Source organism: Grus americana, chromosome 5 (genome assembly GCF_028858705.1).
Source record: "Grus americana isolate bGruAme1 chromosome 5, bGruAme1.mat, whole genome shotgun sequence".
Taxonomy (NCBI): domain Eukaryota; kingdom Metazoa; phylum Chordata; class Aves; order Gruiformes; family Gruidae; genus Grus; species Grus americana.
In genome coordinates this window covers 63,717,733-63,740,908 of record NC_072856.1, presented here as the reverse complement: position 1 = coordinate 63,740,908, position 23,176 = coordinate 63,717,733, and the positions used below count along the sequence as shown (strand labels likewise).

The window sequence follows — 23,176 nt, the reverse complement described above, 5'->3', positions numbered from 1 at the left end:
GAAACGCCTAGTAAGAAGGAGAGGAGACTGTTGCTGGGACAGCAGCGGTTGGTACCAAGATTGCACTTTTCCTTGAGTTCAACCCATCACAAAACAAGGCAGCACTCCAGCAGGCACCACTTGATTCTGTTACTCTGGGATTAATTTTTAACCTAAGTGCTACGAGCTTGATTTGAACGGCGTTCTAGTCGGTAATTAATAATTCAATAGTTGTGAGAAGTTTTGACTGTTCGTGTTGAAGTCTGCTGCTAAGCGTGCTAAAACCAGGCAAAATCTAGAAGCTAGGTGAAATATTTTCATGAACACTAAGCTTTCAGAAAGAAAATACAAGGGAAAGGCTGAAATTGCAACTTGTGAGGCTAGCGTCTATTTTCATCTCTTGCATTGTCCTTCTCTACATGCCCTTTGTGATTCACAGAAGCCTGACAAATTTTGAGACTTCAAGTGCACAGCGTTATGCATGTGCATGGTTTTTTACTTAAAAGGGTCTGTAGTTGAAAAGGAAGCCATGACAAAACTGCAGACACCTAGGCAGATGGAAACCAATTGCTTCCAGTAATTCTCCCTTGAGTTTCTATTATAGGACAAACTTTGTGCAGGTGAAGGGATCATGAATGAGTAACTGACAAAGAAAAATCACAGGTATAAAGGTAAATCTGTCAAAGGCAGCATCATTACTTGTTTTACCTTTGTCAGTGAAATCTGTGGTCCAAGAAAGAGGACAAAATCTGAAATGATTTTTACTTCCACCCTTAGTTTTCCACCATGAGAGAAGATATTTGAGGCCTGTCTTCAGTAAGAAATGTTTAATCAATCAGGTTATAGAGCTAAAATATTTTTTCAGTATTGTTAAAGGTCGGGCTTCTCATAATGGCTGTTCCGGATATACCTGTATGTCAGGAGCCTCAAGCTGCTCAGACCGAGATATCCATGACTAGAGCAGGAACATCTCTGGTCACGAGGAAATTGAATGGGAAGAAATCTGCAAGATGGGAAATATTATCAGATATTTTAAGCTAGCATTCCGAGGAACACGAGCTTATATTCACAGAAACCAGAATTATTATATGTCTTTTTTTACTATTAACCTGTAAGTTAATTTTCCAAAGACCTCCATTGTTATTATGTTGATATATTAATGTTTCTTACGACATAGAAATACTATTTCTGTGATCTAGTAGCCTGATTTTTGCCACCAAAGGAGAAAACATAATCCTATTCTTGTATCTTATAAAATTCACAATTCTGAAAATCAAGCTCCTAGTGCCGCCTACTACTGGCAGTGGCAGGAGGAGAGAATGGCGGGGCTGGGGATGGATGGGGATGCCATACAATTTTATGAAGTTGGAAAAAAATGAAGGTAACTGTAGAAGAGATTCTGATGGCTTACTTTGTCTTTATCGGAGCTTATTAAATTTCTTACGTGTTTCAAGGCATTCATGGTTCCAATGTCAGTCTTAGTAGTATTATCACTTGCGTGTTTCTGCAGAAACTAAGCAGGTTTTGGGTTGTTGTGGGTAGCACATCAGGTGAAGGACTGAAAACGTGTTCCTTTGGGTATGCATTTGACTGCTTCCATTGAATCTGGTTCATTATTTCCCAGGCGATATCAGCTCAGGAATCGCTTTCCTCTATCATTTGTGGTACCACTCACAAGATGTGTACTAATTAAAAAGTGCTTTTGCACAGATCTGCAGACTTAGCAACGTGAATTTGGCAGTGGTAGTACGTGACTCTTTTGTCTAGCGAAATTTGAAAAAAGTAATTCCTAAACTGTTAGTAGTAAACATTATGCAGTGGTCTATTTTCTGTCTTCAACTAGTGATACTTAATCTCTTTATGATGGTAATGTTAAAAGGTGTGAGATTTTGAATTATAAACGCAGTGTTTATAGACATACGTTTATCTTACAACTTTCATGAAAGTCAATGGAAAAAAGGGGATCCTACAGATTAATGCAACTGCCTTTTGCATCTCAGGTGTATGCAAAATGAAGATAGGGTGCCTTCAGAAGACATAAATGTATAAAAAGAAGAATGGACAATAATACCGTATGCTTTTGTATTGTCCATTTAAAAACAAAAGCACTTTTAACTGCAGTGGCATAATTTCCTTGGGGACCACAGCCGTATTGACTTCTTGTTCAAATGTAAGAAAAATTTGGAGCCCCCGTCTCAAAATGCTAGCTCAAAACTCATGAGAGACAAATGTGAACTGGTGTCGGTACTGGGCAGAGGGAGAGTTATCTGTGTTACTGACTGACAGTCTCGGTTGTTGCGGTGCTTGCTCTTTGTCCTTTATTTCATGCGTCCTGGGGGAGGTGAGTCTAACAGAGGCCATGGAAGGAGAATGAGGCAACTTCTTTACAGCTGGAGTTTTGCAGTATAGAGAATGCTATGGAACAGGCTATACTAGAGAGAGAGCTGGGAAAGGGACATTCTGGATCACTTGAAATGCAGGACACCTAGTGATAAATCAATATCCTTGTTTGTCTGACCCGTTGGGTGGGCTTTGTAAGGATGGTAAGAAGGGAAGAACTTAGTGTACACAATGCTACTGGAGCATCAAGCTGGAAATAACTTAGGCTGTAGTATTTTGAATGGACTTAAGGGGTTAAACAGGATTTGGAGGCTAGAGAGGCAGTCAAGGTATGAGATAAGCACTTTAGGAATGGTTCTGATTACAGAGCTGTCTGTTTGAAGAACTGATTTTTTTGGAAGACTGTGGGTTTGAATTTAGTTCTGGCAGAGCCCAACTGCAGCAGAACTGTATGTGCAGAATTACATTTAGACATTAGACATTTAGGTTTTAAATTAATCAGTGTCGATAACTGGTTAATTGGCTATTGGGCAGCTTAGTTTCAAATTTAACTTGCACAGAGAACTGTTTCCTATATTAACCCCAAAATTTGTTTATATAGGATTAGTTCGGAACGCAGAAAAGAGAAGTCAAGAGATGCAGCCCGGTGCCGGAGGAGCAAGGAATCAGAAGTATTCTATGAGCTTGCTCATCAGCTGCCCCTGCCCCACACCGTGAGCGCACACCTGGACAAGGCATCCATTATGAGACTGACCATCAGCTACTTGCGCATGAGAAAGCTGCTAGATGCTGGTAAGCAAATAAGGTAGCAGAATCTGGAAAAGGGGCTGGAGGTATATAGAGGAAGAAGCTATTTCTCAAACCTATCAGCAGTTAAATAAATAAATACATTAATAGTTGCATCCTTTCTATGGAAAGGTGGAAGACCTTAAAGTAGAAATAGGCTGTTGGTGATGACACAGAACAGTACAGCCACTGTTCCATGATCTCTGTTTTTCCCTTTCTGTTTCAATGATCCCAGTTGGCTCACCACAGTAAGGTGAGTTGCAGTGCCGTTTTCGGTCTCAGCTATTTGACCCTTCTCCCAAAGTTAATTTCTTTCATTTAACCCTCTTTTTTTTCCCCTAGAGTTGGTTGCTCCAACAGTGCTTTCCTAAACTGTAGGTAGTTGATGCAAGGCTGACTTAGCTAACTGTAGGTGTTTCTCCTGAATACAAAGTGCAAGGAATTTTTTTGTAATTTGTACTCCACCAAAGGTGAAGTTAGCTGAGGGATATGTCTGTATCTCTGCATGTGTAGGCTTAACTACAGGAGTATCTGACTTAGCTTATGAACTAGTATCTGTATAGCATGCCATGGATGCTGTACTGGGTATTTGTACTCCTGCATGCCTACCTATACTGTATGGAGGAGTAAATCTGGTAGCCATACTCTGAAATATCTCCTAGGAAGATCCTGAGAAAAGTTTGTAATGCCTTTTTGAGCGAAATGGTAGTATTTTTGCCATGTAGACTTCTTCCTTAAGGTGGAAGGTTTATTGGTTTATGCATAAAAGCACAGAGGTTTAACCTCACTCTGATTTTCTGTGATTTGCGATACCATTACTAGAGCTTGAATAATTTAACTGATTACTTATTGAAGTGATTTATACTGGTTTTGAATGGTCCTGCAAGACTGACTCCTTGCAGGCTGGTGCCAGAATTCATTCCTCGTGGTGAGTAAAGAATGGCTGATGTTTCCTTAAAAGTGTGTGGCTGCTTGTAGGTGAGCTGGAGACAGAAGCCAAAATGGAGAAGGAACTGAACTGTTTCTACTTGAAAGCTCTTGATGGATTCGTCATGGTTCTGTCCGAAGATGGGGACATGATTTACATGTCTGAAAACGTGAACAAGTGTATGGGACTCACTCAGGTGAAATACTGACATATCCTAAGACTGTTTCAAATCTGTAAAAGCTGCTACGTTATTGTATATGTAAAGTTAGACACCTGTATACTTCTTACTTTCTGCAGTTTGAGTTGACGGGGCACAGTGTATTTGATTTCACTCATCCATGTGACCATGAAGAGCTGAGAGAAATGCTTACGCACAGAAATGGTGAGAAGAAAGAAAAAATCAATTTAATTTACTTATGGGTAGCTCTTGTTGGCATTAGTACAGTTGGATGTCTTCCAGAAAAATGTTTTGAGAGAACAAACTAGTTTGTTCTACTGCTTAGATCTCAAAATAAACCTTGTTCAGAGATACTAACAACAGAAATAACCAGAATGCTTTGGCAATATCCTCATTGTGGGAGAGATGAGACTTCATTAGTATTCTTTAATCTAAAACAAAATTGATGACTAAAACGCAGTTATTGAGGGTTGAAAGAATTAGCATGCCTACGGGAATAAAATTAGAGGTAGGCTGAATGAGAATGATCTTAAGTAGTTGCTATAGAAGGATATGGAAAAATTAAATTGGTGCATTTGTCTTGGTCTGGGCTTGCCTTTCCAGGACAACTTAAAAGCATATGGTTTCTTCCAGAAATCTGTGATGGTGTATTTCAAACACAACGAAGATACTGTGTTTAGGACACCAAAAAACTTAGCGGAGAATACTTGAACAGGCCCAAAAAGGGCTTTGGGATTGATGCTTCTCTGCACCTTTTAATTGGTGCATGAAATTGGTATCTTTCACAGATTTGACTCTTCTTTTCTCCCTCTGAGGGAGTAGAACACCATGTTCACGCACTCTGTACACTTCTGAATTTAACAAATGCCCGTGAATTAACTGCTTTTAAGTTTTCTAAAGATTTGCTAATGACTATAGAGACTTGGCAGCCTGCATGCCTCCAAACAAATCTGCTTTACTCAGTTGTTAGAAGTCTAAAATCCGACCTCTCTAATTCCTGTTTCATCAAACAAGGGTTATATGGACTCTGAATCTAGATAGTGATAAATTACCAAGCCCGACCTCTGCTTTCATGTACCACTGTAAATCAGAAGTCTTTTATGTTGTCATTCTGTTTAATTCGGTGGAGGAGACCTGATAAGATACCCATTAAGGGCCCCGACTTTGATTTTGTAAGCATTTTCTAAACTTGTCTGCCCTTAGTATTGAAGCATGTTTCTAAGGCTAGATTAGACTTTTTCCCCCTCCCTTTTGAAATACAGTAATGCATTTGGTGAGGGTGGGGAAACAACTTCACTAAAGTAGAGTAAAAACACTGGTCTTGTTGCAAAAGCTTATTCTTTAAAATGTCATATTACTGAGTTTCATGCAAGCCAACCCTAGCATGTCTAAATTGACCAGACTGGAATAAGATGTCTGGAAACCATTATTACAAAATCTGTTTTGCAAATGAAGGTGGCAGACAAAAGTCTAAATTACAGTAGTAATAGTACAATTTTATATTTATTAGTATTCCCAGGTTGCATTCTACTGCAGCTCTTACATCAGTGGAATTATTTTGGTTTTGAATTGAGTATTAAATACTCCCCTTTGGGATTGTACAGGTGCAAATGAATATAAATGTGACTGGCAGAAACTGAACTGCATTCTGATTTTATGAAGTTGCTTTTTAAACTTTCAACGCTGGTGACTTTAAAAATAATGTCCAGTGCTGAATCAGACTTGAGCAAGTTGCTCCATCTCTTACAGTTCTTCTTAAAGCAGAGCCTTAAGAATCAGACCTTGGTAACAGTAGCGTGTGATCTTCAACTAGAATTTCCAGATTGATTTAACTCTTTTAAAAACATACTGAATTAAATGAGTTTTGGCTGCTTCTCGGAACTGTTTTTTTCTTCTTATTCCCCTCCCCCTTTGTTGAGGATAGTTCGATGTGGCATAAAGTAGGCTTGTCCCCATTAGTCTTTGCCTCCTCTAGAAGCAGTAGACAATGTAGCACAAGGACGTTAATGTTTTTCTAATGAATTATGTCAAACTAGTACTGCAGTGCGAGCCACCATGAAGAATTTCATAGCTGCTATTGTCTGTGGAGGATGAGAGTAAATTATTGTATAAACTTGTATCAGAAGTAATCTCACACGTTCTAAACTTCTATCCTCTGCAATGGCTCAGTCCTCACTCCTTAGCACACCTTGGCAAACTCGCTCTGCCACTCTCCTTGTCCTAGGTGCTTCATTTCCTTCTTCCACACACAGCGAGCTGCTTGCAGCTCTCCTGATAGGATCAGTTTGCATTTTCTTTGCCCAGAATAGCCTAGCTAGTAATTGACTCTGAAAGGTTCTCCCCTGTAAAGGCAAAAATTTTACTTAGTAAGTAAGGCTAAAAAATTAGTGCTGCTAATATTAATTTGTATTAGGAATTCTTTACTTTTTTTTTTCTCCACAGAATGCTAATGTGTTTAAAAACTTGGTCCCTGTTTACTCTAAGAGTGTAAATCACTGTGGAAATATTCGCATGCATGTAAACAGTAGAGTTGTTAATTCTGAATTGAAAAACTTTAAATACTGCCATCCGGAAGAGCTACAGGCCCAAAACGTATTTGATTTTAACCTCCCTGCAGTGAGTTACCGATGCATTTCAGTGGAATCCAACTCAACAGTACTTCTCATTTTGCATATGCTTTTCTTGTCCCCTGTCGCAATTTTAAAATATATTAAATTTTTAATCAGGCTTTCTCCCTGCCCCTTTTTCCTGAAATCTGGGAGTCTGGAGTTGGCTACAAATACAATACTGATCTTAAAACATTGAAATTTCAGGTTTTTGCCTACCTCACAGAAAAGCTCATTCTGAAAAGTGTTGTTATCAAAAATGCTTTTAGGTTTATCAATCTTTTAATTTATTTTTGGGCTCTTCCTGTAGTCTGAGTTCTAGAACATGTTTGGGTTGGTTTTTTTTTTTATGCCTTTGGAAGATGATCCAAGAGCTTAAGAATTGGTTTACTATTTGCTTTTGCTAGGTCCCGTGAAAAAGGGCAAAGAGCAACACACGGAGCGCAGCTTTTTTCTCAGAATGAAGTGTACACTGACTAGCAGGGGAAGAACAGTGAATATAAAGTCTGCTACGTGGAAGGTAACTAATGCAAAGGAATATTTACGTACTCTGGCAGCTTCCTCTTCAAATGTCATAACACTATATTGCAACATTTTTACTTCATGCAACAAGCTTGAGTTCCACTAACTAACTAACTAATTTAATGATTGTGCTTCAATATGCTGAATTTTAATGCTGAATACATCACGGAGGTAACTGAAACAATGTTTTAAAATTAGTTTTTCAAAAGTCTTGTAATGAATTCTCCATTTTAAATTAAAGGTCATTTACTTACTGAAATTACAATTACTAAATATGTTTGCATAAAGGCTTGCTCTCAGAGGAAAAAAAATACTTGACACCACTTATGCTGATACCTGATTTCTTTTGATTTGTCACTGTAAATGTGACAGTTGAGGTCTCTGAAGGACTTCAATATCATTCTTTCTGAAGCTGCTGGCTATCCCTTTTGTAACAGTTGGAACAAAAAGAGCCCAGCCTGATAACTTTCTGCAGTGAATGCATTTTCTCCTCTGGACAAAAAAAGTAACCTTTTGCTGTATTGAGTGGTATTATGGCTCACAGTTCTCTTCTGTACCTTCAATTTAGTTATTCTAGATCAAACAACTTCTTCTTTGCTGCTGTCTGTGAACAATTTCTACTTCAGAATGGTTGAAAAAAACCAACCCACAAAATGCAAAACTTGTTGTCTCTTGAGGAATGTATTTGTTCTTTAAGATCACTTCTGCAGGAGATCTAAAATGGCAGTTGCTACTGTTACCATAACTTTTGAATTTAAGTAGTAAGATACCTTTTGCTGAGGCAATTGCTTCTCAGTGTGGTCACTGATGTAACTTTCAAAGAAGAACAGTTCACAGAAATGCAGAAATGTCCGTGTCGCATTAGCCAGCGCCTGGGAGGAAAGAGCTGGCAGCCTGTGTGCTCATTGCAGTCTGTGTAGCGTGAGAACTGCTGCTCTCCTTTAGCCATCTGTCTGAAAGCACTGCTGCCTTCCTGTTGTAGCTATCGCATTGAGGGGTGGGGAGGGGAAGGACTTTGCTCCGGGTGTGCTAATGGAAATACAATTGTGTTGTGTGACAACAAGAGACAAGAACCTAGTCTCTCTTAAAATACAACTTTCCCATAGGTACTCCACTGCACTGGACACATCCGTGTATACGACACGTGCAGTAATCAAACTCACTGTGGTGACAGAAAGCCTCCCATGACGTGTCTGGTGTTGATCTGTGAACCTATTCCTCATCCATCAAACATTGAGGTCCCCTTGGACAGTAAAACGTTCCTCAGTCGTCACAGTCTTGATATGAAATTTTCCTATTGTGATGAAAGGTAATATATATTTTGTAGTTTAAAAAAGAATTTATTTGAAGGATTTGCAGGGTTGGTACATGTTGGCTAATGTTGGCCTACAGATTTATATAGTCTTACTCGTTAACTTGATTCATCTTTGCAGTGGAACCATCAGTGGGATACTTTGACTTTTACTTAACTGATCAGGAGGTCTTATCCGAAAGACAGATTTTTAAATCTAAGGAGGGTGCAGGCTTATTACTTTGGAATAAATCCTTTGCCTGCAGTTAACCACCTGGTCAAGCTGGTCTTTAGTGTACTGGCAGCCATTAAATTGAAATGAGAAGTTTCTTCCGGACACTGAAAAAACAGGAAGGATTTTAGGTTTTCTGAAGATGGTGGCGCATTTTGGTGACTGAAAAGTGTGCATGTAATACTTGTCAGATGCATTTTATTGCTACTGTTCCCCCCTCTCCTTTCTCAGGAGATCAGCGCCTGCCTGCTTTCTCCAGTCCAAAAAAAACCCCAAAAGTTCAGCTGTACTTCCAATGCACAAATGCGATTTTGTGTTCTGGTACAAATCATGAATGTAGTCAAATACATCAGACTGCTCTTGCTATACTCTGGAAACCTAACTTGACAAATTTGAAAAACAGAAGTGAAGGAAATCATTGACCTGAGATTTGTGTGGGGTTTTGTTGTGTTTTTTTTTTTTTAATTGGGTATTATTTGTTATTGCCTACTCAGTTTCCTTTTCTTTATAACAAAAAAGAATTTCTAATTACTTGCTGCTGTTTAGATGCAAAGAGATGTTAGTACAGGTTATTTTCTGTCCTCTGCAGTAACTTTACCTTTACGTGACTGATGGTGTCACATAAAAGGTGCTTACTTGGTCACATTCTGCATGTAGCGTAGGGCAAAATAAGTGTGTTCCCCTGGTTAGCACTGCCCTCTGGGGGCTGAAGAAAATACTGTTTTCTTTAAAAGCTGGCAGTGGCTGACTGGAAGAATAAAATCTGATTCCTAATTTCTTTTAGTTGCAGGTTTAAAACCATTGAGGCATGTCATTGTTATTTTATTAAATTCTCATATTTGTGTAAGCTGGATATTCTAGTCCATAGTAGCTGGTCTACCTTTAAGCAAAAAAAAAAAAGTCTAGAAAGCAGGGGTGTACTTCATCCTGTCCACAGGACGTGATTTATAAATATTCAGTGAGAAGTAAAATCCTGTGCTAGCTGAAATTTTTCTCTTAAAGAAGCATAAAAAATACCAATTTATTTCAAAATGAAAACTCCCAGTAAACCAAAATTTCTGCTAATATGTGTGGAAGTGACTCAGGATCTGTCTAGATGTCCAAGCATCCAAATACTCTAGTATTTGTGCTATTCCATGTTGGCTTTTACTTAGCAAGTTTTTTTTCCCCCTTGTTTTAAAGAATTACAGAGTTGATGGGGTATGAGCCAGAGGAACTCCTGGGCCGCTCAATCTATGAGTACTACCACGCGCTGGATTCTGATCATCTGACCAAAACGCACCACGACAGTAAGTGAAAAGCCCTCCCTCCAACTACAAGAGATGAGATACAGCACTGACTGGGGGAAGGAAGCAGCAGAATGAGGGCTTTCTTTTAATTGCAGATATAAATCTGCAGTGAATACTTATCTTAAAGGGTTTTGAAGTTTTTTTTTCTGCCTGTAATTAAAGCTGGTGTCCTTTCTGCTTTTAGTGTTCACAAAAGGGCAGGTGACAACAGGACAGTACAGAATGCTTGCTAAACAAGGTGGCTATGTCTGGGTTGAAACTCAAGCAACTGTTATATACAACACTAAGAATTCTCAGCCACAGTGTATAGTGTGTGTAAACTATGTGTTGAGGTAAGTTGAGTAGACATTGCTATTCTTTGTCATCATCTTTTATGTCATATGAAGTCAGATACTGATGGCACTACATCTTTTGTTCAACTTGCTGAGAATGTGGTCCCCCGTGGAATATGTTGTGATGTTACTATTTTTCCTACCAGTGAAATTTTTGCTTAGGATACTGCCAGTCCTAGGATTAGGAATTGTATTTGAAGACAAAACACTTTTTTCATCTGGTGACGTCAGTGGGAAGATCTCTGGCAGGCAAATGACTATAGGGCCGGCCTCTTCTGGACTGCTGTGATGGAAGCACTTTGGAATTTGTGTGCATTCTAGACAACTCTCTAATCTTTCTCCGCAGCCTGGAGCAGTTAATTTCAGTAATAACTTTTAGTCATGGAGTCAGAGCAGCAGTAATGGTGTTTGTCTTAATCTCATTTCTTCCTTAAAATTCCTTTTTTAATTGAAAGCTTCAACTGAAGGCAGACTTGTTGACTGTTTTTCTGCAACTGTATAATAGTCTTAAATTATATTTTTCTGGAACTTTAGTGGATGTACCAGTATCGCTCTATCAACATATTTCACATCCATTTAAAACAAAGAAAAGTGTTTTTGGAAATACCTAATGTTTTCCTTTTTTTTTTTCTTCTCTTTTCTGTTTTTTTTTTTCTTACTTTCTCAATGTTTTCAGAAAAGCATGTTTATTTTTGTTACTTTTTTTGATGGCACCACAGTTAGTGCTTGCTTTGTCTGTGACATTTGAGGAAAGAATGAGTAAGAAAAAAAGAATTCTTAAAGCTCCTATCCTGGTAATTTTGTGGTGTGGTACGTGTGGTGTTTTGGGGTTTTTTTGGTTGGTTGTTTTTTGGCTTGGTTTTATTTTTTCAACTTGCAAAACTGTTCACTTAAAAGGAATAAATTCAGGCTTTTCTTTAACAGTCATCTTCCTCTCTGTCTGACAGTGGAATTGTTCAGAAGGACTTGATTTTTTCCCTTGGACAAACTGAGTGTATGCTGAAACCAGTAGAGTCTCCTGATATGAAAATGACCAAAATATTCAGCAAAGATGACCTGGATGATACCAAGAGCCTATTTGAAAAGCTTAAACAGGAACCAGATGCTTTAACTGTGCTGGCCCCAGCTGCCGGAGACACAATTATCTCTCTAGATTTCAGCAGTAATGGTGGGTGTGCGTTTAAATTGGAGAGCATGCTAATTAGTACAGTTAGTATTTTACAGTCAATTCTGAAAAATAACCTCCTTGCCTAGTGGTATTTCAGCCACTGTTTAAATTTAATGAGGTCCATAGACACGCTCAGTATTGTTACTTAGGTTGATGGTTTCTTTTAATTTTTATAGAGTCTGATGAGCAACAATGTGATGAAGTTCCTTTGTATAACGATGTAATGCTCCCCTCATCCAGTGAGAAATTGCAGAATATAAATATGGCAATGTCCCCACTACCTGCCTCTGAAACTACAAAGCCACTTCGTAGCAATGCTGATCCTGCACTCAATAGAGAAGTTGTGTCAAAGCTGGAGCCAAACACAGAGCCGCTCGAACTTTCTTTTACTATGCCTCAGGTGCAAGAGCAACCGACCAGCCCTTCTGATGCAAGTACCAGCCAAAGTTCACCTGAGGTTAGTTACCTAATTTGGATATGCCTTCATTAAAATGGATGTGCTGGTGGGGGCTTGTGGAGCAAATCTAGTTAAAGATGCAGCCAAGACAGGAATTTAAAATTATTTCTGTTGTGATTGCGTTAAGTTCATGCCATGATATGAGGAAAAAGATAAATTTTTGTTCTTTTAATTAAAATGAGTCTTGCAGACACATGCAGTACCACCTGATAGAAGTAAGAGCTTGGGGATGGTCTTTCTATTACAGAATGGTTCAGAGGCAGCTTCTGTAAACAGTAAATTAGTTGCAATAAATTACTGTAGAGGCTACTTCCAGTTCCAACTAATCGTGTGCTTCCCAAGTGGGGTAAATTTCAATGTATAGTGATCAATGTAAGTGTTTTCCCATTTTAATTTTGTGCAACTATAGCTTGGAATTAGTTTTTTACATTAGAACATTTTTCAGAGAATCTGTAGGTACAATGCAAGATGATGTAATGACACAAACTTAAAAGTGCACTCAAAATGTTTTCACAGCCCAGTAGTCCCAATGACTACTGCTTTGATGTGGATAATGATATGGCTAATGAATTCAAACTGGAATTAGTGGAGAAACTCTTTGCGATAGATACAGAAGCAAAAAATCCATTCTCTACTCAGGTAATGTACGCTAACTTAAAATTCTGCATCATCCGAATACTTATTCTCAATGTACTTCTCTTTATCTTAGAATGTCTTCAGGAACCTCCTTCCTTTTCTGTGTAATATTTTTATTAAAATAAATTGCTAAAAAAATTGTAAGGATTTGGTAAAAGGAAGATGCTTAATGAAGCTATGAAGTGATAGCTGAGATGTTTTTACATATTTATAATTTTTACCTCTCATCTTTTCCAGGAAACTGATTTAGACTTGGAGATGTTGGCTCCTTACATCCCAATGGATGATGACTTCCAGTTGCGCTCCTTTGATCAGCTATCTCCGCTGGAAAGCAGTTCTTCCGGCTCTCAAAATGCAGCCACCATTACCATATTTCAGCAGACTCAGACACCATCAAGTACTGCTGATGAAATAAAACCAGTGACAGAACGTGTAGATGATGTGAAGACGCTAATTGTTCCTTCATCTCCTGTCCACATAATCAGCGAAACGAGTAGTGCCCCAGCATCACCTTATGGTGGAAACAGGAGTCGAACTGCATCTCCTATCAGAGCAGGAAAAGGAACGTTGGATCAGACGGAAAAATCTTGTCCGGGAACGCCCAGTTTGCTAACAGTCACTCTGAACAAAAGGTATTTTAAAAGCGAAGCTTAAGCCCTAGTATCTGTTCAAGAAGTTAGAGAAAAATACATTTTTAAATACTGTGAACTGTTGTAAGTTGTCTTCGGCATTCTACTTCAAAGTAGAAATTGATACACTTAAATTTGGACACTTCAAACAAGTTTGGTTCTCTTTGTAGAAAAAGCTTCCCTAAAGTTAATTTCGCAGAAGCTTTTCCATAAATGTCTCCTGTAATAGGCAGCTACTGTATGCAAACTGCATTCATAAATTTGTTCTGCTCTCGTATCTGACACGCAGCCTTTTTAAGAGTGCAGTAGGCAATGTACAAGTAGTTATACCCACACAATATTTCTGGTGCTTTTCTTGTCCACTTCATTATGAGGTAAGAGGCAACTGCAGTCTGTGTGCTACACTTATTGCTTTTAACATGAGTTGTATTTCATGATGATGGACTGTGGCATTTATAGCAGATATTTATCGTGATGGAAAATCCTACAAAGTCAAACATCAGACCTTTGATATGTGGAAGCTTTATGTGTACGTAGAAGTATTCAGAATAGACTTTTCCTTACCCTTCCCTCCCTCCTTTCTGTTGAAAGTGAATTGCTGAACTTTGATGCTTTGGGGTTTTTTTCTGCAAAGACTTTAAAATTTTTGTTATAACTCATTCTGAGCTTCACAGCGATATTAAAAGCTAATATTTGCTATGCTCATAGACAATTATGGTTGAAATGAATCAATTATGAAAAAAAGTAGTACAGCTCATAAATTCAGTTCTGTGATATTGTATATAAGTGTCCACAAAAGAAGAATGGCTCGAGGGTAGTAGAAACGTCTTAACAGCCTGAATCAATTTTTCTTAGATCTACTGCAATGGATGAAGAACTAAATCCAAAGATGCTAGCTTTGCATAATGCTCAAAGAAAACGAAAAATGGAACATGATGGTTCACTTTTTCAGGCAGTTGGAATTGTGAGTTTTGTTTTACCATTTTAAAATATTCACTTTTAACCTTGCAATTTCTGAAATGAGGCATCGGTGCAGACTCCTGAGTTTAGCTGTTGGTATGCAGTGGAATCTTGGGATCAGAGATAACTGTTCGATAATTCCCACATGTGTGCCGATACTCTGATTTTAGTTCTCTTTTACTGTCAGCCATTTCAAAAGCCCTCCATACCCAAGCACATTTCTTGACTAGGGAGAAGATCCTCTTTTGTGAACATATATGGTCTTCAGTAGAATATGCACAAATATAAGACATCACATTTAAATTTATAATTGCCATATTTATTTCACTTTCGAATTCAATCTCAATTTTTGTATTTGTCAGTACTGGAGATAGCATTCTTATGCTGCTTTCTGTGCTTTTATTTTTTCCAGCAAGTCTAAGATTCCTTTATTTGATCAGATAACAAAACCATCTGAACCATAAGGGCATAGAATTCATATAACCTAGCAAACGTGTATTACTATCACTCATTTCATGCACATGGTCTCTAGTATTAGTGTGTGAGATTGTGAGTAGTTGCTCATCATCTGTCCTAGCTAAGGTATTCTTAGATTTTTATCACTTAATTGGGGCTATCCAGCTTGCTATTTTCTGCAAGGATATTTCATCTCCATGATCTTGTCTCTTACTGTCAGTTCTTAATATTTTGAAATCATGAGCGTTGCCATTACATACTGTTATCTCTCTTCTTGCCTTCATTGCAAATTCCCACTTTTTTTTTTGCACAGTTAATTCTTAGTTCCTCTACTGCAACGTAGCCTTTGAGATTCTTTGTTTCTCAGCAGCCCATGTCCTAGGTGTAGTCATCCATCACATCTTACAGCACAGGATTATTTTTCTTCTGAACTATGAATTATTCCTGTATTAGCATTCTGGTTTGGGCATGAGACAAATCACTGTATACTGTCTGTCATTGCTGCTCTCTAGAAGAGCTGAGAGCTTCTATATGGCCATTTTTTTTCCTGAGGCAAGCAGGCTTTATTTAAAAAAAAAAAAAAAAAAAAATCATGCCATTGTTTTCCTTTGCTAATGCTTTGCACTTTCATGCTTGTTGTTGTACTGCTTCCAGTAGCCCTGTAAGAATTCACAGCTCTGCAAGAAATTTCATGGTCTTTCATTACCTCTTTCTCGTGCAATGGTGCTACGGCTGTCATATAGTGTTGCTGATAAAATATTCAGAACAGTGCAGGATGTCATTAAATACACAGAACACAGGCAGTTCTGTATTAACTGCTGTAATAGTGTTCAGGCTTCTATGCTTAGTACCTTTTTAATGCTTATAGGCTCAAACTTCATTCATCCTTTGCTAAACCTTTTTCTTTTTTCTCTGTCTGACAAAAGTGTTGCAAATATTTTGATGGTTTCTGCAGAGTCAGAAGGTGAATTTTCCACATTGTTGGGTCTTACTGATATTATTTCAAGCGAGTGCTTTTGTTGTTCGACTTCTTTCTCCACAATGGATTTCTGAGTGGATGAACTAGGCCTTGCACACACATGGAAGAAAAATGATGTTAAATCTAGGCTTAGAATAAATGGTATTCTGGGATTGTGCAAAAAATTGCCACAACCTCTTAGCTGCAAGGAAGCAGAATTTAGCTTGCAAAGAGTGAAAATAAGTAAAGATGAAACTAAAATACTAGTTTAGTTTTCTAGAAAACAGGAGAATTAGACAAGGGCAAGATGTGTTATAGTAAGATTATGAAAAGGTATGAGCTATATCCTTCTTAATGTGAAGGACTGTATTGCAGTCACAGTAAAAAAACCAAACCAGCAATGACGCAGGTGATTGACCTCACTATGAAACGCAGCTTCTAAGTCCGAGATGTTTGACTATAACTTCTATTACCTAACTGTCCTTTCGGCTTGTGTGGATGTACTATAACCTGAAAACGTATGTTCTTTACTATTTTAAGTGATCAGGATAATTGTAGTATTCCAAAATACCTTTCCCTCTTTTTGCAGCAGTCAGTACTACTAACAAGACAAAACTTTGCAGATGCAACTGTTTTTGCAAACTTGATGCTAAGACAGCTTTTTTCCCTTCCATCCCATCTGTTTCAGTGGCAGCTGCTTCTTTCTTACCCCAATTATATGGAACCCTTAAGCTTTCTAATCTCCAGATGTTCTACGCTGCTGCCCAAACAACATGCTAAGGAGCCGTATTTGCAATACAGTAGCTTAGAACTGCACTCCCCACAAAACTCGGGTCAGGAGGCTTGGTGGCAATAACTGGAGTGCAAGCAGAATTTACATCTTGAGTTTAGATAGAATCGACCTACTGAGGTTCCTGAATCTCCTGTTTACACTATTAATTCCAATGCAGAAAACCATTAGAGACTTAAGTGAGAACCTGGTGCTTGCTCACACAAGAGCAGTGGTAATTAAATGGGTGTGTATACACTAATCTTGAGCATGGTATCTGGTGATAACCAGCATTTAGTAATTGTTTTCTGTAAGGGAAGTAAGGTCTTGAACTCCGCTTCAGTTTTCTTTTAAATGCATTTTCAAGGCCAGTGTACTTGGAAATATCTTCCTCCCCGAGTTGTGAATGAAGCCCACTTTAAATGGTAACAATGTGTACATAAGTAATTAGTGACAGGAACTGTTAGTTTGGAAGAGGGACGTGGAGGGCTAGAAAGATAGAGTATTCAATAAAGATTTATTTTATTTCTTTCTAGGGGTCTTTATTCCAGCAGACAGGTGACCATGGAGGAAATGCATCACTTGCTTGGAAACGTGTAAAGGGATGCAAAACAAACGGTCATAATGGAGTGGAGCAAAAGACAATCATTCTATTATCAACTGGTTAGTATTGGCTTTTTTTACTATGTAGAGGAGGGTGGATGGGGGCTGTGTGAAAGAACCGAGTGACACCACCATCCAAACTTACCTCCTTTGTGGGCAGTTTTGGACGAAAGGTTGAGCATGGCAAATAAAGCGCACTTTTTTTCCTTCCCCTCCCTCTATAGACATAGCAAGTAAACTTCTAGGGCAGTCGATGGATGAAAGTGGACTACCCCAACTCACAAGTTACGATTGCGAAGTAAATGCTCCCATACAAGGCAACAGAAACCTGCTACAGGGTGAAGAACTGCTCAGAGCTCTGGATCAAGTTAACTGAGCTTTCACAATACTTGTTCCTTTTTTGGACACTGGTGAATCATCACCTAAAGCAGTCTATTTATATTTTCTATATCTGATTTTAGAAGCCTGGCTACAGTACTGCACTAATTCAGTTAGTTCAGTTTTGATCCCCTTTCTACTTATTTTGACAGTCTTTTTAATATGTTCTTTATGTAACAATAACTCAAACTATAGTGCATTTTTATAATTCTTTGGTACATACACTTTTAAGTCCATTACATTTAAAACACACTTGCAATAGCAGCTTTGAAATATGCACCTGATTTTAAAAAAAATATTTATTTTTTGGCTGGGGAGTTGGTCACCAAAACTTACCATTAGTAAAATGTCAACACAGGAAAAACTGGCAATACTTCCATCCTGCTTTTCCTAGGTAGTTGGAAGACTTGTGCTCTCTTACTCTTTATGTTCAAATAAGTTTTTTATTTTAATAGTTTTTATAAGAAACAACAATGCTTTGCAGCAGTGCATTGTAGCCACAATCGCACAATATATTTTCTTAAAAAATACCAGCAGTTCCTCATGCAATATATTCTGCATTTATAAAAACTAGTTTTTAAGAAGAATCTTCTTTTGTTTGCCTATGAAATCATGTTTAAACCTGGATTATGTCATTATTTTAGTCACGTTGTAATATAAATTGTTCTTAAATGCTGTCTTATGCTTTTGACTTAAATGAGTGTGGTTAGTCAAAGGAAAGGCTTTATCTGGAAAGGGCTAGCAGCATTTTATTTGGATACGTTCTCAATTTAGAGGGAGTTTGATGTTCTTAAAGTAGTCACTTTGCCAGCTTAAAAAAAAAAAAATTCCCTGCCTGTAGTTGTTGAAGTTAATGCTAATATTGTGTATGATCTTAAATCTAAATGTTCAGCTTACCCTGTGTGGTATAGGTGATATTTCAAGCAGATTGTAAAACATCTTGCATTGTTAGCAAAGTTTTATCTAGTACTTCATTGAGTTGCTCAATATTTTGATGTTTTGGTTTTATGCACCTTGTTGCTATTAACATCCATATGTTTTCATGTAGATTTCAATAACTTGAATATATTTAGAAGCCTTTTTATTTAGAAATATATAGTTGTCACAAACATCTTATTTTCCTATATGTACTGTACAAAACCTTCATTCACTCATTCTTTTGCTCTTTGTGGTTGGATCTAACACTAACTGTATTGTTTTCTTACATCAATAAACTATATGTGGACCAGGCCCCCTTGGGGAGTGTGTTATCTGAGAGAAATGAGATAATTTATATTTTTGTTAGTGGTTATTGTTCATCCGTGTTCCCTTTTTAACTTAGAGTTAAAATCACTGCTTCCTTACTTTGATTGTAACATCTCCGCGATAATTATTTGAGCCTATTCAGTACTGAAGTCTCCTAGACAGTGTTGTACTACCACTCGCCAAAGATGTTAAACTTTTAAATCTGTTATCACACCAGTTAGCAAACTTGAAAGTGAGGAGACAGCGTATTTGTGTTACTTTAGGGTGGAAAGATTCTTCCTTATGAACAGCTGAAAGGCTTGTCTCTGGAAGCTTTATCAAGGTAACACTGGAAAGCAGGAAAAAGTAAAATTCACAGGAATGATCAATTAAAGATGGATTTTTATCACAAACTGCATGATTAAAAAATTAAGTTGGTACTTGATGATAAAGCTTGTTCTACATTCTTGTGCTGTTGACTCGATAACTTTGACTAGGAGACTTTTTCTCATTTTGCTGTCATAAAACAATGCTACTGATACAACCTTGTAATGTGTAAATATGGTCAAGGTATTCTGTGCAGTCTTCACACTATTTAAAAAATTTCAATGTAAGAAATCAAATGTGGAGTGTCACAAGAATTACTTTCATTTTATTTTGGAAACTTTGGTTTCCTTGGACTCATCTGAGTCTTGAAATCAATATAGTGGTACATAAGTGTAACCTGTTTTTTAAATTTACTGTTACTGTTTCACTGAAATGAGCACTTTTCAAACTGACACAACTGTATTAAACTAAACGGAGACTATTAGCTACCGACTAAAAAAAGAAAAGGCACTGCTAGCAGAAGATGGTTGCATAAAGTTTAAGTAGAAGTTGCACAAAGGGAGAAGAAAATATGTAGGTGCATTAAGCTAGAATTTAAGCTTCATGCAGAAAACACTTTGAATATATACACCTGCTACTGAGTATTAAAGGTTTTTAATGCAGCCTTTAAGTGTACAAAGCTTATAAAGTTCTCTGGATAAAAGCAGCATAGCTACTGCATACCTGCAGTGTGAGGTCTCTTGGATGGCATTCTCTCCATGGCATCTCTCTCTCTCTCTCAGCAGTTAAAAGGTTTAATAGTGAAGTTGCTAAAGGCTTAGGTAAAACACCAGCCATCAGGGACATCCCTGATGCTTGGCTCTGCATGGATTGACATCATGCTTCTGTCAGATAGTGAGGAGAGTCTTGCAGCTGTGTGAAGAGTACAACTGGGTTCTGCTCTTACTGCCCCAGCAAGCTTTGGGCTGGCCTGGTGGGTTATCCCTTTTCATCTCCCAAGAGAAACTGCATACCATCTTTGCCTGCTGTTGTTCTGCTACTCTCTTGACCTTATTTTGGAGGAGCCTGACCTGTTTGGATCTGTCGGTTCCTCTTCAGTGTACTTTAAGAGAGCAGTAAATTCTCATAGAGAAAAATCCATGTTAAAAAGAGGAGGAAAACTTAAGTGACCCATGTAATTTATGGTTATGAGCCCACTGGAATCATCCCTGGTCTTAATGACAGCAGCTGTGGATTTAAATGAACCATGGTTCACTTAAATTTAAATCTCACATTTTTTTATTATAAATAATAACAAGGCATAGCATTTTGTTTACTGTCCTGGTAAAAGTGACTGAAACAAGCAATTAATGGAATGAACTGTAGTAGCTGTATTAGTTTACTGTAGGAAAAAACCTAACAAAAACCAACCCCACCAAACCTAGAGATAGTGAAGAACTCATGGAAAAGGAACAGTAATTGCTCTGGCCTTGTAGGAGTTTTGCTAAATGCAGATGCAAGTTCGTAAAATCTAGAAGTACAGTACACCTTTTAGCTGCTTTTATGTTTGGTGTGGTTTGGGTTTTTTTGTTTTTTGGTTTTTTTTTTGCTTAGACTCTAGGAATACATAGCCTGATTCTAAACCTACTTTGGGAGGACAAGCTTCTAGAATACATTATTTTTTAAATGTTTTCTTAGTGATTTTGAGTAATTTCTTTTTGTCTTGCTACCTTTTAAAATGTTGAGGCACTACCTTAGAGCATTTATTCTTCACCAGTAGTAAAGAAGAAAGTGTAGGTAGATACAGTGTTTTCTTCTGCAGATGAAACATGCTAGATTATGTGGAAATGATAAACTGAGGAGAATAACATATTTAGCTTCTGGAAGGTTATAAGCCATGCTTTCATGGCATAGCATAATGATATTTTTACATGTGGATTCTATTTGATGATTCTATCAACCACAGTGATGGTTTTGTTAAAAGGTAAAGGAATTTTTAAACTAGTATTTATGACCTCATTTATTTCTTTACCTGAAAGTAGTTATAATTAACTACAGCTGTAGCTCCCAAGAAGTCACTTGTCTCCTGCCCAGTAACTTGATCTCAGGTGTAATATATGGAGTAAATTAAGGTAGCCTGGAGTCCAAAGTACACCTTTCTAACATACCTTCCTCCCATGTAGTCACATGGCTTGGACTATGTTGATCTTTGAAAGCCTTTAGGTGAAACAGAAACAATTTACTCTTCAGTTTTCTTCCCTGTGGGTCTGTGTACACACATTAAACTCTCCCTAAGTAATTATTGAATTAAGGAATCACAGATTAAGAACAGAAAGAACAATTAAAACTTTACACATAACACTGGTGACAAAGATTTCAAAGCTTATTTTGGATGAATTGATCAGCTCAGCTTCCACTGAAATAACAACTGTAGGATCAAAAAAAAAACCCCTGATGATTACAGGTTAAACTACTGTATATTTAATAGTATTTTTTCATTATTTAAAAGCTGTTTAAACAAACAGCTAAACAATGGTAGCTAAAGGCAGAAGTGTGGGCTGTTTCACCAGTATCTGTTGGCAAGCTTTTTCCATTACACTGCTGAATGAATGTTTCCTTCGATGGACAGTGGTGTGGGAGTCCTGAGTACCTCACCACTGCCATCTGTTCCTGTCCCGCTGATTAGAACACACATCTCACTCAAATGTCCCCTCGCTAACACACATGATTCAAACTGTAATTGTCCAGCATGAAAATAAACATTTCACAGGCTAGGAGTACTTTGTAGGAAGACTATTTTCATAGGAATTCACGAGTTGGGGATCCAGCTTTCATGAAAATTACCATTAGCAATTAGGCACTTCACTCCCTGCAAAGCTCTGTGCTGGAGAACTGTGATTTTTTTGATCCAAATTCTAGAAATGAATTGTCATTTTCCTTCTGCTTCCCTGTTTACCTTGAGCAAGGCTTGCCAAGTTACCAAAAAGTTAAACAGTTTGCTACTGGATTTACACAGTATGGTAGATTTTGTGAATAATAGCAGTATTCTCTCATGAAGAAGTGGTATATTTTAATGGAATTCTTTTTTGGAACCAAGTACAACATATTGCAATTGATATTTCTCTTGAAAAATTTTGACATACTTGTGACTGTATTTCTTTAATTGTGTAACAGTATAAAATTCAATAAAAGAGAAGGTTTGTTTCTAATTTGTGACCTCTGTTATCTTTCTGTTCTTCTGTTACCCCTGTTCTAAAGGATGGAGATGGCAAAACCACTTTTTAAAGTGAACTAAATAACTACTGTGCAGCATAACTAAAGCTCCTTGCATGCTTGAGGTCTGAGTTACTACTCAAGTCAGAAACTTTGACACTAAGTATACATGTGGTCTATTTTCCAAAGGCATTTCTAAATTCTGTCTTGCTCTTAGAGCTGAATCCTGCTCACCTTAGACACAATGGTTATCCCACCTGAATTAAGTAGACTAGGTGCATGAACAAAATAGGTTCAGCAGACACTTTAACAAGTCAGGCATTAGGGACAGTGTGGATTTTTCTGTGGGAACCTGGAGAGAGAACAGAGGAACAGATAGGGAGCCAGAGGGACAGAGAATGTTTATGGAACCTCTTGGAGTAATCACATCAAGAATGTGCTTACAACAAAACAGAGACTAGTTTGGATCCAAGATCATGTCTCCAGGTGATTTCAGTTGCTCTCAGTACATGCAAATAACTTGACAAGAACTTGTGACTCTTGCTGTCTTGTTAACTCAATACCACTTCCCATTGCACAGATTAAAAAGCATTTGCAATGTTTTTGCTTGGTTGGGAAGTCTGAAAGCAGAAGGCATATGCAAGTGCTGTCATGGTAGAGTATGATCCTGTTATTGCTAATACAAAATATGTTTGTACATACAGAAGTTTGAATATGCTATTTAATAAAATATATCCATGATTTATTTTCATGAAAATCCATTAAAACATGATTTATTTTTATGTTTTCAATTTGAAAATGTGTTCTAACACAGTCATGCAAGGTGGTTTTTTTTTTTAAAAAAGGAGTTTTCTTGTGCTATGTGCAACTGTAGAAGCCCCTGTTATTTATATTTATGCAGGCTAAATGAGGTTTTAGTTTGCAACTTAAAAGCTT

The 23,176-nt window shown here is 37.6% G+C and overlaps 1 protein-coding gene across 1 annotated transcript in view; it reads left to right on the top strand.

Annotated features, from left to right (window-relative positions):
• Nucleotides 1-22,233, top strand: part of HIF1A (hypoxia inducible factor 1 subunit alpha) — a 34,574-nt gene extending 12,341 nt beyond the window's left edge. Inside the window, exons 2-15 of the mRNA XM_054827608.1 lie at nucleotides 2,921-3,111; nucleotides 4,084-4,229; nucleotides 4,331-4,415; nucleotides 7,225-7,337; nucleotides 8,446-8,648; nucleotides 10,045-10,151; nucleotides 10,336-10,483; nucleotides 11,431-11,651; nucleotides 11,828-12,108; nucleotides 12,625-12,747; nucleotides 12,982-13,376; nucleotides 14,229-14,337; nucleotides 17,053-17,179; nucleotides 17,344-22,233. Of these exons, the coding sequence (XP_054683583.1) occupies nucleotides 2,921-3,111; nucleotides 4,084-4,229; nucleotides 4,331-4,415; nucleotides 7,225-7,337; nucleotides 8,446-8,648; nucleotides 10,045-10,151; nucleotides 10,336-10,483; nucleotides 11,431-11,651; nucleotides 11,828-12,108; nucleotides 12,625-12,747; nucleotides 12,982-13,376; nucleotides 14,229-14,337; nucleotides 17,053-17,179; nucleotides 17,344-17,495 (2,401 nt within the window). The 3' untranslated portion in view covers nucleotides 17,496-22,233. The remainder of the gene's footprint in view (nucleotides 1-2,920; nucleotides 3,112-4,083; nucleotides 4,230-4,330; nucleotides 4,416-7,224; nucleotides 7,338-8,445; nucleotides 8,649-10,044; nucleotides 10,152-10,335; nucleotides 10,484-11,430; nucleotides 11,652-11,827; nucleotides 12,109-12,624; nucleotides 12,748-12,981; nucleotides 13,377-14,228; nucleotides 14,338-17,052; nucleotides 17,180-17,343) is intronic.
• The last annotated feature ends 943 nt before the right edge of the window (nucleotides 22,234-23,176 follow it).